This window comes from Heterodontus francisci, chromosome 13 (assembly GCF_036365525.1).
Source record: "Heterodontus francisci isolate sHetFra1 chromosome 13, sHetFra1.hap1, whole genome shotgun sequence".
NCBI lineage: Eukaryota > Metazoa > Chordata > Chondrichthyes > Heterodontiformes > Heterodontidae > Heterodontus > Heterodontus francisci.
In genome coordinates this window covers 101,221,091-101,236,698 of record NC_090383.1, presented here as the reverse complement: position 1 = coordinate 101,236,698, position 15,608 = coordinate 101,221,091, and the positions used below count along the sequence as shown (strand labels likewise).

The following is a 15,608-nucleotide window of genomic DNA, read 5'->3' as shown; positions in this document are numbered from 1 at the left end:
GCTGTAACTGAAATGTGTAGGAGCAAACCATTCAGAATGCTGCACTTTATATGATTCAGACAGGCTAAACTGCTGGGAAAAGTACAGACAAAAACATTTTTCTACAAAGTATTGTAAATGCAGGAAATGGTAGATAATGTCAGTTCACTATGTAACTTGCACACGATGCATGGTGTTTAGGTTAGTTAATCATATAACCATTTTAAATGTATGCATTGCAGTGATGTTGCTGGCTGTCAATAAGCAAATTGAATTAATTGAAAGTCTGCTTACCAATTTCCACAGACGCAAACTGCAATCGGATTAATAATGAGAGATTCCGTGAGAAGTGCGGACCTCCCATTGTGTCTTGTATAGAAGTTTGTGGGAATGGATAAGAAATATTTAAAATCTCCACTAAAACTGTCAGATTTATGTGTGGAGGATTTGACCCTTGTCACGGTCTTGAAGTTAACTGGCTAATTCAGTTCTGGATTAGTCGTCTCAGGGTTGACACCTACCCGAGATGAGAATGAGCTCGTTTTGTTATGGTGTTGCTTTTATAATTCTCTCTGTCAGGCCTGGGAAGCCGTGTCTGAAGCATCCCTCTGATCTCTGGCTTTGGCTGTGATAATGGAGCTTGTGTGCGCGCACGGTGGAATTCTGTGGCTGTTGACACCTGGCTCCGCCAGTGTCCTAGTTTGTAAATCTTGCCACAGCACAATTCCAAGCATTAGCACAGCCAAAGCTCATAAGCCAATCTGACCAGCAGGTCACCTCTGCAGCCATTGAGCAGTTTTGTGCTTTATAACCTTTCACAACTGACTTGTCATCATTTTGACAACTATTTCTTTTGTCCCTTTGACAGCTGTTCTGAACTTGGACAATTCTGTGGTTGACCTGGAGACCCTTCAAGCCTTGTACGAGAATGTAAGTATTGGGACTAACGGGCCCCAAAAAAACCAACAGCAACAGAGGCACAAGCTTTTGATACAAAACAGTCAGGAACAGGGCAGTTAACCCCAAGACTCAAAGCCACATGTTAGTTTATGTAGTAATGCACTGATATTTGGTATTGTAGCTGAACTACTGTTCCATTCCAAAACAATCCTCTATTTAACGTAATCTGATTCTCTGCCTATTCTTCATGCTACAGTACTAGGAAATTCAAAGCAATAACATTTTGCCATTTTATACCTCCGTATTTATTCTCCGCCTGGTGGCAAAATCCCAGTTGCAAGGCTTTCATTGAGTCCAGTTATGTAAGGTTAACACAGGAGGTTGTATGAAATAAGTCACAGTTAAAATGTGTATGCTTAGCTTTGTGGAATGTAAGAAGGTTAATGTTTGTAGCCTGTGGAAATAAGCAAAAGGTTTAGATTTGACTCGCTTCATTTAAGGGGCACTATTGAGCATTTACTGAGTCTTGACCTATTTTTATAGAGATTTTTCGAGTTTAATTCATCGCAGCACTCCAGACCAAATTGGGAGCATTTATTCCTGACCTCAAATGGCTCAATGCACAAAAAAGGTGCCTGAACTCTTAGCACATTCCTTTTCAGTGGCAACTTTCACAAGTGAACATTGCGATATTGGGTTACACTGCAAATGTCACGTATTAGGTTCCAATAAAACTCCAGTGTATATATATATATATATATATATATATATATATATATACTTTTTAAAAACTTGAGCTGTCTTGTGGCCTGTTCAGAAGCAAAGGAAAATGCAACGCAGCAATGCTGAGACATTCCTGCCCTAACTCCTCGCCAGAATAAACCAGCTTCAACTGCTGGTTGGCTGAAATGTTTTCTACTAGGCCATCTACTGGTGACATGTTTAAGTATGCGGAACTTACAGGAAGCATCAAATTTGTTGCACATTTTTTATTTCCGTATTCCATAGGACAAACTATTCTTCTCGCTGAAATAATGGAAAGCAAACTTAATTCTTGGCCAAAAATTTTGGGAGTGACTTTTTGTTTGGATTTATATACATAGCAGGAAGCTTTTGCTACCCTATGACTTCAAAGTAGCAATGATCACATTGTATCCAAGTATAAAACACAAGGATTGTGGTTGCAAAGCACTTTTTATAGAATGTACTTCCCCAGCCAACTTACCTGGAGAAGCTTGAACTCTTCAGTTTTGAAGCGAGGCAACTGAGGAGGGATCTTCTAGTGTTCACAAGCTATTCAATATTTTTTTTAAAGTAAGTTTGGAACGTTACCTCAAGATACACCATGCACATAGAGCGAGCACAGTACAAACTGGTGAAAGGTAGATTTACGACACATGTCAGTAAGTCCTTCACAGAGAGAAGTTAACACTTGTAAAGCACTTCTGGGTAAAGTGGTGGAGGCACAAACTTCAATACACTTAAGAGACAATTGAATGAGGATTTATATTTATTTTGGGTAACAGAACTAAGATTGGTCAAATGACCTTCCTAATCTATTTTTAGGATCATTTGCTTGCACTGTCCAGTAACAATTAGTACGGAGGTCTCCCAGATTTAGCTAAGATATGCTCTGGAGCCATCATTGCAGATACAGAGTGTTAAGCTTTCTGACTTCTACCAATTGCAAAGAATAGCTTTCTGTCTCTTTTGCACCACATACTATAAAATGTGTTTTATGATTTTTTCTTTTTCAAAAAAGCATAAATATATGAAATAACAGCTACTCGAACTCCTAAAGTAGTTGTACAAAAATATGTTTCAATATGCTTTACATTGAAAAGAGCAATGAATGTCAAACAGGAGCAGAGAAAGTAGGTACCATGGTCAAAGCAAAGAGTTTGAAGTTATTAAAAACAGTGAAGTTGTAAGATAGTGAGAACTAGAGCGAGAGTTCCAGAGGGTAGAGGCCCAGAGAAGGTCGCAAAGATCATGCTGATACATTAACGACAGACCTTCAACCTATGTGACTAAAACATTTTCTCCCTCTATTCTCGCTCCAAGATGTGTGTGTTTGAGAAGTGAAGGCCAAAGAGTTATAAATGCTAATTGAGTTGGCAGTCGGCAGGTTTGCAGTTTTGCCATAAAGCACTGTTTTTGTACAGACTCTGAAGTGGGATCTTAACTATTAATAAATGTGCCGCGACACATTAAGTGCAAGAGTGTTTGATGAACATTTTGCTTCTTGTGCAGAGATATCAAAAATTAGGAACCATAATTAGCTGCATTTTACCTATTTATATATCTGTTTTTGCTCTTTAAAGACTAACACTTTGAGGTTATAATTAGAGTTGAGGGAAGTTATATATTTTAAAAAGAAACATGAAGTGTTTTGGGAGTTGGTGTAAATATTGCCGAGGTTAACTTTGTAAAAAGGAGCAATGTATGGGGAGCTAGGAAGTAAGAAATTGCATTTTTGTTTTGCGTGAATATGAGAGATTTAGCCCTTTTATTACAAATATTCAGGATTTATTGAGTGTGAATTGCTTCTGGCATTGGGGAAGCCAATGTGTTTGCAAATCGATATTTAACTGTTGTAAATTTATATTGGCATTTGCTGGTAGAAGACGATCAAAGGCTTGAATTTACCTTGACTTTCTGTTTAGAAATGGTGAATTGGTTCAAATTCCAATCTGAACCAGGTGCTACTGTATTATGCCAAACTCTAGCTTTTTGTGACTTTTTTCTCTATTAGGGTCATGATGTTCCTCCTATCTATATTGCCTGTAGTGCAGATATGATTTACTGGAGGATACATTTCTTGGAGCTTGTTTTGCAAGCACTGACCATAAGAAAGGAATAACACTGCAGGTTGCGACTTCACTTTGAATAATGCTCTACCCCCTCCTCCCCCTTGAGACTTTATAGGGAAACCTGAGCACAGTTGAGTCCTATTGGCACTGCGGGGAGAGGGAACATTGCCACACTAGTGGAGAAATCCAGCTTGTAATAATGTTCTGTTCCCCCTCTATAGCACTGCAGTACATGGTTCACATCAGTTGACTGAAGCTTCTGCTTGTGACTGAAGCATTTGAAATGGATCACAAAGCAGTGTTCTTCTTTTAAGTCTTTTTGATCTTTTCCGTGTTGGCTAGATGCTGATGGTGGTCATGCTATTTTTGCTAAGTTTGCTACTTTTTAGATTTTTGAAAAGCATTTTGATAGCTCTCATGAGAGTGCAATGTGCTTCAGTTGTCATTGAGCAGTACTAAGCACGTGCTTTAAAGCCAGAGATGAAAGAAATTGTCCCTCTAGTTTTGTCAGCTTGTGTATATTACTGTAGACATAGCGGTTATATCAAAATAGTTAGCCTAAAAAAAAGTCAACTTCAGTGTATACATTTTCCATGTCTGATTTATTCAGTTTTATTGTATAATACAATGTGTGTGTGTTCTGCAGTCCCTGTCGAATTTCTGGTTGTGTAGTTGGGTCCCAGCTGGTCAGGCTACACCCTGCTTCAGATATTGGCCACTTCCCTTTGATACTGGGACTCTCCTAAGTTTTCAGTGTCAGTTCATAGGATGTCATTTGATATCCTAACGACACATGTTGCCACTCATATAAATTAGGGTATTTTGTGGTTTTGTTTGCAAACTTTTTTTTTCATGATTACACTGACCCTTTAAACATTTTGAACATGGCTGTTTTCATTGGCCAAGTTGAGTCTGTTCTTAGTCTTGCTGCAGCCTGGGCTACAATATACCAGCAGATGATTCTATGTTAAAGAAAGATGGGTCCTGAACTCTCCTAGTTAAAAATGTGGTCTTAAGCACTTGGGTTTGATTCCTGGTTTATGTTGCATGATCTCTCTCTGCTGGGGTAGGTATTGGGGTAAACCAATTGACCTTGGTGCTCCTGAATCAGGACCAGGAAACATCAGGCTTATTGCAATATATTGACACCTGCTGGAAAGAATGTGTTGGACAAGAGCAGTCTGTGTTCACATTTACAGTCTATAGGCCTGCTTACACGCAGTCTAGCTTCACACTTAATTGAGGCAACAAACAGCTGTTGGCATCTTATTTCAATAGGAAATAATCTTAAAGGAAAGAGTTTAAAGACCATTGGGAGGGGGATGCTGAATGCAGTAACATTCAATATCATAGTAAAAGACCTCCGAGCTGCTGTGTTCCTGATATGAAAAATATTGAGTTAAATGATGAGCGAACTTGCTTTTATATAGCACTTCTTATGCACTCAGGATGTTCCAAAGCGCTTTAAATCTGTGAAGTTATTTTTGAAGTGTAGTCACTGTTGTAAAATAGGAAATGCGACAACCAATTCGTAGGAACTTGCTGTGTGTAAACAGCAATGATGTAAATGGCCAAAAAATCATCTGTTTAAGTTGCTTGAGGGTTAAATATTGACTAAGACACCAAGGAGAACTCAGCTGCTCTTGTTCAAATAGCTGTGAGATCTTTGTGTACCTGAGACAGCAAACAGGTCCTTGATTAAATGTTTCATCTGAAATGCAGCACCTCTGACAGTGGGTTTAGGTGTCTGTTAAAGTGGGGAGGGAAATTTACAGGATAGTCCACTATGGGTGGCAACTTGTAGCCTCCAAGTAACTGGCCCAGTGGGCATTGACGGGGGGTTTGGAAAGGAGCTTGGCAATCTGTTAGCGCACCTGCTTAACAGCAGAAGTGAGAGTCTGGGAGAGCTTGCAGAACAGGGATAACTGATCCTGGTAGTGAAATTAACGCACAAAATGGTGAGAAAAGTCACTTACTTCACTTGGTTAAAGGCAGTGTGATGTCCTGAAGCCTGTGGGCCCGATTCTTCCCTCACAGCAGAAGGAAGTAGTTTGTTTTGCGGTAATGGGCGTTGGTGGGAGGCCTAAAATTGGAGGCAAATACAACTTGGAATAAGGACAAAGCCACACTGGGATTCAACTATTAAAACAGTCTGGGAAACAAATTTGATGCATGGATTATTTAACAATTTATTCTTTCTTGGGATGAGCATCACTAGCAAGGCCAGTATTTGTTGCCCATTCCTAATTGCCCTTGCGAAGGTGGTGGCGAGCTGCCTTCTTGAACTGGTGCAGGTACACCCACAGTGCTGTTCGGGAGTGAGTTCCAAGATTTTGATCGAGTGACAGTGAAGGAACGGCAATATATTTCCAAGTCAGGGTGGTTTGTGACTTGGAGGGGAATTTGCAGGTGGTCATGCTCCCATGCACCAAGCCTCCTTCCAGATGGCAGAGGTCACTGGTTTGGAAGGAGGCTTGGTGAGTTGCTGCAGTGCATCTTGTAGATAGTACACACTGCTGCCACTGTGCGTTGGTGGTGGAGGGAGTGAATATTGGTGAATGGGGTGCCGATCAAGCGGGCTGCTTTGTCCTGGATGGTGTCCAGCTTCCTGAGTGTTGTTGGAGCCGCACTCATCCAGGCAAGTGGAGAGTATGCCATCACACTCCTGACTTGTGCCTTTGGGAGACAGGAGGTAAGTTACTCATCAGCGAATTCCCAGCCTCTGACCTGCTCTTGTAGCCACAGTATTTATATGGCTGGTCCAGTTAGGTTTCTGGTCAATAGTAACCCCCATAATGTTGATAGTGGGGGAGAGTCAGCGATGGTAATGTTATTGAATGTCAAGGAGAGTTGGTTAGATTCTCTCTCATTGTGATTGACCTGCTTCTCAGAAGGCAGGCTAGAAATGGGTACAAGGTAAACATTTTCAAATCACTTCATTTAAAAAAAATCTCTGCACTCTTGCTGGCTGTCCAGTGAACCTTATATTACAAGTGAATATTTTATCAAAGAATGAAACATGCTCACCAGTTTTCATGCAGTGCTCTGAAAACTGAAAGCACCGTTTTTGCACATAAGGTTTCAAGCTGCAGAGCAGAAAGGTCCTGAAAATGTTACTACCATTCCAAGATGGCATTGCTTTGTTTACTTTTTCAATGAAATTAAACCAGATGACCATGTCTTTGGCAAAGGGGAAAAACATATTGCCAGGATGTATCATGTCTGCAGAAAAACCCTAGACCATATGGGTATAATAAAAGTGGAAAGGGTAAATCATTCAGAAGATGAAATGCTTCCTAAATATTCAGACAGTGGCTATATAAATCATAAATAATTATGAAGTAATGCATTCTTTTATAATAAGTGTGTTCTATGATCATACCAAATTTTCCTCATGAGATTCCCTTCTATATACATAAAGGGTTATGTAGGCGTGAGTAAATAGTACGTCATTAGTGGGTGTCTTGGCAGTATATGTGTGTTTTCCTAAACATAAGTATTGGTAAATGAGGTGCAATCATCTCAAATCCAAGTTAACTCTTCCAGTCCACTTCTTGCTGATGTATGGAAGCTGCAGAAACTGAAGTGATAATTTAGTTACAAATGTGTAGCTTGGACACGAGCTATTGCTTGGAAGTGGGTTTATTTTAGTTACTTGTTCAGAGGAATTAGTTCAGGTTCAGAGTAGCTGTTAGTCAGGTAGCACAATAAGCCCTATGTATCTTTACTAGAGATTGACTGACTGGCATGAGTGGAATGGGTATCTTTCTCCTTGCAGCAAGAGAAAACTAATTTAAGGTGGCCCTTTCATCCCTCTTGTCAAACTCAGAGCAGCAATGGGGTGTCCTAGGAAATTGTTGCCCTTTCAACTGAGGATCATCCTGGTCTCTCTTTTTTTTTCCTCTTGTCCCCTCTCACCTCTCCCCCCACCACCCCCCCCCCCTCCCCCTGGCCCCAACTCGCCTTTCCTCTCGCACCCCCCCCCCCCCCCCCCCCACACTCCCCGGCATGCCCCCTCACCTCTTTGAATAGTGCCATGGGATTTTTTATGCCCACCTGAGAGGGGAGATGGGGCCTCAGTTTATTGCCTCATCTAAAAGATGGCATCTCGCAGTGTAGCGTTTCTCAGATTAAAACATTGGTCTTTCACCTCTGACACTTGAGTTTGAAAGCAGCCCAGCCCAATAGGTTGGAATTCTCTCTCCTATTCTGGGTTAATGTGAAAAGACTTGGGACACTGTTAACCCAAATGCTAATGGACAGAAGTTCACAACAAAAACCATTGAGCACATTCAAATGTGTGCTATTAACACTATTGACACCAGCCACCTTGACAAGCCCAATGGAGGTTTCTTTGGGAGGGGGAGGGGTGGAGGCTACAGGAGGAAAGGGAGTATTCAGATAAGGTGAATAAAATGTAGCTATTTGTGCCTCTGAATTATCTAAGAAGTTTCTGTTCACTAAACATGCTACAGAATATTTACTGAGCTTACCTTAACGCAATCAAAAACTACACTTCTTCCTCCCCTCTTCAGATGGTTGTGGCTTCATGCTCCAAACCCACGACTTGAACACAATCAAGGTAGGCACTCCAATGCAACATTAAAGGCATGTTGCTTTGATGGAAGTGCTGTCCTTCAGGCGAAACATTTAAACTGAACAACCACCTGCCTGTTCAGGTGGGTGTAGAGATCTTATGGCACCATTCAAAGAAGCATTCTCCCAGTTCCCAGGCAAGATAAATCCCTCAACCACCAGCAAAATAAATTTATTTTGTCACTTATTTCAACAACTGTTTGTGGGACTTTTTCTGGCAACTGACTGCCACGTTTGACCGCAAAGCAATAACTACATTTCAAAGATAATTTGTTAGCTGTGAAGCACTTTGGGACATCTTGAGGATGTATAGTGTGTGTGTGTGTGTGTGTGTGTACCCATATATTTGTGTATTCTGTTTTAAAGCATGAAGCTATAATTACCAGTATGAATATTCCATACTGCAGCAATTCTGTTTCTTACTCTCCATTTTGTGGACTGGAAATTGCCAGAGAAGCCCAGCTCGCAGTGAGTGCTGTGAATTGGATTTTTTAAAATCTCACCTTCCAGATCATAGTTCCAGCGATTTACAGTGCGAAACTGTGAATTAGTAACGGCACGGTGAGGTCAATGGGCCCTATGGGGCCTCATGCATGTCAAGTCCAATAGACTATCCCATTAAATTTAAGGATAAAGAGAGAACAGTAGTTGAAGCAGAAGGAAATAGGGTGAATTAGAGTTGACTTAGATACAGAAAGAAAATTAAGAAAGAATGGATTGAGAGAAAAACATGAGACAAAGGAAAAGTGGGAAGAAAAATATGTCAAATTTAGAAAAACCTTGAGGGACAATTCACTAACTACATGACTGCAACTCTACAGTTTCAATATTTCATTTCTGGGTCTCCAATGTTGAGTGGCATGTCAGACTTTGAAACTCATTAAATATCAGCCCTAAATGTCTGTGGCAAGATTAATTTTTATTTACGGTGCAAAACCAGCAATTTCTTGAAACTCATTGGGAGATTGACGGGAGGGCGAGCTTCCATTTTTACAAAGCTAACAGCAGAGTATCACAAATCGTCCAGCAATTTGTGGCAGTTGGCAACCCTTGGCGTGTATCTTCCTCACCGCAAATTGCTGGGTTCTTTACACATTAATAATGGCGAGCGCTGTGCAGTTATTTTTCCAGTGGTTTCTAGGCCCATGTTTCAGAGTTGCGACGGGACAAACTGCAATTCATTTTGACAGGTTAAACATTGGTGCAAAATGTGTGTCTTTTTTTAAAGACAGAACTTGAAGATGAGTGCTATGTTAGAAGGAAAGAGGATCGCTCTCTTAAAAAGCGAAACTGTTTTTAATATATTGGGTCACAGACCTGAATGTATATGTTTTGAAATTTAAAGCTGTGGTAATGCTGCAGGGTCACTTCGAAAAGCAAAGCATGTCTTTAGTTAGTTGAGACAAGATTTTATAAACCATTAATACTGACTGAACATTCGCTTCAGTCTTTTACGCAAGAGATAATTCTCTTGCTCCAGCTTGCTTGGAAGTTCCTTTCTCATATGGCCTCATCATGCTTTTCAAAGTTATCTCTTCTAGGATGGCCTCTGTACAGTATGTAAAATGAACACACTTTACATATTTTTAAAATCCCAAATACTTGATTTTTTTTCCACATCCCAGTTTCTTCCTCTTGCACAATTGTTTTTGTCAGCTTCCAGGCAATAAAGAAAATATTTCACTTGCATGTTTGGAATTTTCATGCTGTGACTTTCACTGGAAGCTGGTACTGGAAGCACACAGGATATGGTTGGGCGGACGTGCTTGAAGTGGTTCGGCAAGCCAGAGTCCCGGCCAGCTTGTCTCCCCTCCAGAGCCACAGCATTTGGGTTTGTTTGTAACTCGATCACCAAAAAATCCACATTAAAGTAATGCAGTGCAATCTGACTGGCGGCATGCAAGAGCTTCTCATCAGCATTATGAATTTCTCCCAAAAACAATAAGTGAACTATTTTTATGTTAAAATAGGAATCCAATAATTGCAAAGCAGGTCTCCTTTCCTAAAAACAAACCTTTTTATCCTTCTGGGCACTTCCTGGATCTCTTTTCACTCACTCTACTGTCAGGAAAATGGTTATCGAGGGTGGTGGTATTGACCCTTTTTTATTAAATTAGTATCAGCTTGGCTTAGCTGGTAACACTCAACTCTAGGCTAAAAAATCAGTGAAAGCCCACAACAAAGCTTGAGTGCATAATTTAGGCTTGCATCCCGGTGTAATACTAGGGAGCACCTGTAATGGGATGTTACACTGAGCCTCCATCTGTCTTTTCTAGCGACTGTAAAAGACCCATAGCAGTGTTGGGAGAGGGGGGGTGGGTGGGAAGTGCAGGGAGTTTCCTTGAATTCAGGTCAGGTCACCCCTTAACCTTCACGATCCCAAATGGAAAAAAGCTTTGATTTCTCGAGGACGATTCAGGAAAGTATAGCTGGGGAGACCAAGCAATTTGTAAAAATGTTTAAAATAAAATGGGTGCTGGCAGTATTAATACTGCTTTAGTTTCAGAATCTTCTCTACACTAACATCAGTTAGGCCATGGGATGATGATCAACTGGACTGATCCAGCTCTTGGAATCACAGAATTGTTACAGCACAGAAGGAGGCCATTCGGCTCATTATATCTGCACCGGCTCTCTGAATGAGCAATTCACTTAGTTCCAGTCCTCTGCCTTCTCCCCGTAACCCTACGTATTCTTCTTTCTCATATAACAGTCTAATTCCCTTTTGAATGCTTGAATTGAACCTGCCTCCACCACACACTCGGGCAGTGCATTCCAGACCTTAACCACTCGCTGCGTGAAAAAGTTCTTCCTCTTGTCACTTTCGCTTTTTACTTCAAATCTGTGCCCCCTCGTTCTCAATCCTTTCACAAGTGGAAACAATTTCTCTCTATCTGCTCTGTCCAGACCCCTCATGATTTTGAATACCTCTATCAAATCTGCTCCCAGCCTTCTCTCCTCCAAGGAAAACAGTCCCAACCTCTCCAATCTATCTTAATAACTGAAGTTCCTAATCCCTGGAACCATTCGCGTGGATCTTTCCTACACCCTCTCTAATCCAGATCCAATAAAGCTTTGAGAGGAACTTTATGATCAAGCAGGAAATTAAAATAGTTAAGCATAGTTGATTTGACAGTAATCCAAACAGAAAATGCTGGAAATAGTCAGCAGGTCAGGCAGCATCTGCGAAGAGAGAAACAGAGTTAATGTTTCAGGTCAATGACCTTTCACCAGAACATTGATCTGGAACATTAACTCTTTTTTTTTCTTCCTCCACAGATGTTGCCAGACCTGCTGAGTATTTTCAACATTTTGTTTTTATTTCATATTTCCAGCATCTGCAGTATTTTGCTGTTGGTTTAACTACAACTTCAACTAAGGACTCTGGGACTAAGCTTCAGTATTTAAATTCCATTTTTATTAAGGACTCTATTCCAACCTCCCAACTCTTTTTTTTTTTCCCTTTTCCCTGTGTAATCTATTTGTGTGCCTCTTGTGTGAATGTGAGCGTGGATGCATTGCATATTTTAGTAATTCTAACCGGTTTAGAGTGATAAGGTTAATAAACTTAGATCTTTCTTGTTTAAACTCAAGAAAACCTGTCTGGTTCATTTGCAAATATATTAGAGTAACAGGAACAAGTGCTCGCTGAGATGGTAAGCTAAATCGCTGTGTTAAAAGATTACACCCTGTTGCGGTCAAACCAGCGAAGGGGAAAAACGGGAGCTTGAGACCCCTTCCTCACCTGGTCGCAACACTCTTTTCAACATAGACCATTTTGAATAGTGTGTGGTTATTTTTGTGGGTTTTTTTAATCACTAGTAGCCTGAATTGAGGGCTTAGAAAAAAAAAACATAAGTGGAAACCCAAAGGTAAAACTTGTTTGGCTTACCCGAGTTGATGAATTTCAAGGTAATGGACGTCTCCTTTCTTCCTCTTCCAATTCCCACAAATCAACTCAAATATTTGTAGTCCTTCTGAAGTAGGAGTGTTCTCAGCCATCCTGTGCTATTACTTAGATTTGCTTGGGTTTATATATCATTAAGCCATATTAATACTTTAAGTGGTAGTCAATATGAACTTTTTTCTAGGAGAAGCCCTAAGCTGAGAAATACTTAAGTTCTGGTTTTAATTGTAATGGAGATGGTAATTAGAATTAGAATTAGAATATTACAGCGCAGTACAGGCCCTTCGGCCCTCGATGTTGCGCCGATCATCTGACCTACACTATTCCATTTACATCCATATGTCTATCCAATGACCACTTAAATGCCCTTAAAGTTGGCGAGTCTACTACTGTTGCAGGCAGGGCGTTCCACGCCCCTACTACTCTCTGTGTAAAGAAACTACCTCTGACATCTGTCCTATATCTTTCACCCCTCAACTTAAAGCTATGTCCCCTCGTGTTTGCCATCCTCATCCGAGGAAAAAGACTCTCACTATCCACCCTATCTAACCCTCTGATTATCTTGTATGTCTCTATTAAGTCACCTCTCCTCCTCCTTCTCTCTAACGAAAACAACCCCAAGTCCCTCAGCCTTTCCTCGTAAGACCTTCCTTCCATACCAGGCAACATCCTAGTAAATCTCCTCTGCACCCTTTCCAAAGCTTCGACATCCTTCCTATAATGCGGTGACCAGAACTGCACGCAATACTCCAGGTGCGGCCTCACCAGAGTTTTGTACAGCTGCATCATGACCCCGTGGCTCTGAAACTCGATCCCCCTACTAATAAAGGCTAACACACCATATGCCTTCTTAACAGCCCTATTAACCTGGGTAGCAACTTTCAGGGATTTATGTACCTGGATACCAAGATCTCTCTGCTCATCTACACTACCAAGAATCTTCCCATTAGCCCAGTACTCTGCATTGCTGTTACTCCTTCCAAAGTGAATCACCTCACACTTCTCCGCATTAAACTCCATTTGCCATCTCTCAGCCCAGCTCTGCAGCCTATCTATGTCCCTCTGTACCCTACAACACCCTTCGACACTATCCACAACTCCACCGACCTTCGTGTCATCCGCAAATTTACTAACCCACCCTTCTACACCCTCTTCCAGGTCGTTTATAAAAATGACAAACAGCAGTGGCCCCAAAACAGAACCTTGCGGTACACCACTAGTAACTAAACTCCAGGATGAACATTTGCCATCAACCACCACCCTCTGTCTTCTTTCAGCTAGCCAATTTCTGATCCAAAGCTCTAAATCACCTTCAACCCCATACTTCCGTATTTTCTGCAATAGCCTACCGTGGGGAACCTTACCAAACGCCTTACTGAAATCCATATACACCACATCCACGGCTTTACCCTCATCCACCTGTTTGGTCACCTTCTCGAAAAACTCAATAAGGTTTGTGAGGCACGACCTACCTTTCACAAAACCGTGCTGACTATCGCAAATGAACTTATTCTTTTCAAGATGATTATAAATCCTGTCTCTTATAACCTTTTCCAACATTTTACCCACAACCGAAGTAAGGCTCACAGGTCTATAATTACCAGGGCTGTCTCTACTCCCCTTCTTGAACAAGGGGACAACATTTGCTATCCTCCAGTCCTCCGGCACTACTCCTGTCGACAATGACGACTTAAAGATCAACAACAACGGCTCTGCAATCTCCTCCCTGGCTTCCCAGAGAATCCTAGGATAAATCCCATCTGGCCCAGGGGACTTATCTATTTTCACTCTTTCCAAAATTGCTAACACCTCCTCCTTGTGAACCTCAATCCCATCTAGCCTAGTAGTCTGTATCTCAGTATTCTCCTCGACAACATTTTCTTTCTCTACTGTAAATACTGACGAAAAATATTCATTTAACGCTTCCCCTATCTCCTCTGATTCCGCACACAACTTCCCACTACTATCCTTGATTGGCCCTGTTCTAACTCTTATCATTCGTTTATTCCTGATATACCTATAGAAAGCCTTAGGGTTTTCTTTGATCCTATCCGCCAATGACTTCTCGTGTCCTCTCCTTGCTCTTCTTAGCCCTCCCTTTAGATCCTTCCTGGCTAGCTTGTAACTCTCAAGCGCCCTAACTGAGCCTTCACGTCTCATCCTAACATAAGCCGCCCTCTTCCTCTTGACAAGCGCTTCAACTTCTTGAGTAAACCACGGCTCCCTCGCTCGACAACTTCCGCCCTGCCTGACAGGTACATACTTATCAAGGACACGCATTAGCTGCTCCTTGAATAAGCTCCACATTTCGTTTGTGCCCATCCCCTGCAGTTTCCTTCCCCATCCTACACATCCTAAATCTTGCCTAATCGCGTCATAATTTCCTTTCCCCCAGCTATAATTCTTGCCCTGCGGTATACACCTGTCCCTGCCCATCGCTAAGGTAAACCTAACCGAATTGTGATCACTATCGCCAAAGTGCTCACCTACATCTAAATCGAACACCTGGCCGGGTTCATTACCCAGTACCAAATCCAATGTGGCATCGCCCCTGGTTGGCCTGTCCACATACTGTGTCAGAAAACCCTCCTGCACACACTGGACAAAAACTGACCCCTCTAAAGTACTCGAACTATAGTATTTCCAGTCAATATTTGGAAAGTTAAAGTCCCCCATAACCACTACCCTGTTACTCTCGCTCCTGTCGAGAATCATCTTCGCTATCCTTTCCTCTACATCTCTGGAACTATTCGGAGGTCTATAGAAAACTCCCAACAGGGTGACCTCTCCTCTCCTGTTTCTAACCTCGGCCCATACTACCTCAGTAGACGAGTCCTCAAACGTCCTTTCTGCCGCTGTAATACTTTCCTTGATTAACAATGCCACACCCCCCCCTCTTTTACCCTCTTCTCTGTTCTTTCTGAAACATCTAAATCCCGGAACCTGCAACATCCATTCCTGCCCCTGCTCTACCCATGTCTCCGAAATGGCCACAACATCAGGATCCCAGGTACCAACCCATGCTGCAAGCTCACCCACCTTATTCCGGATGCTCCTGGCGTTGAAGTAGACACACTTTAAACCAAGTTCTTGCTTGCCAGTGCCCTCTTGCGTCCCTGTAACCTTATCCCCTACCTCACTACTGTCAACAGCCTGTACACTGGAACTACAATTTAGGTTCCCATTCCCCTGCTGATTTAGTTTAAACCCCCCCGAAGAGCACTAACAAATCTCCCCCCCAGGATATTGGTACCCCTCTGGTTCAGGTGAAGACCATCCTGTTTGTAGAGGTCCCACCTACCCCAGAAAGAGCCCCAATTATCCAGGAAACCAAAACCCTCCCTCCTACACCATCCCTGCAGCCACGTGTTCAACTCCTCTCTCTCCCTATTCCTCTCTTCGCTAGCACTCGC

General features: G+C 41.9%; 1 protein-coding gene across 1 annotated transcript in view; it reads left to right on the top strand.

Annotated features, from left to right (window-relative positions):
* The window catches only part of LOC137376727 (formin-2-like), a 411,942-nt gene that overhangs the window by 229,072 nt on the left and 167,262 nt on the right, over nt 1–15,608 (top strand). Inside the window, exon 13 of the mRNA XM_068045702.1 lies at nt 848–909. Coding sequence (XP_067901803.1) covers nt 848–909 — 62 coding nt within the window. The remainder of the gene's footprint in view (nt 1–847; nt 910–15,608) is intronic.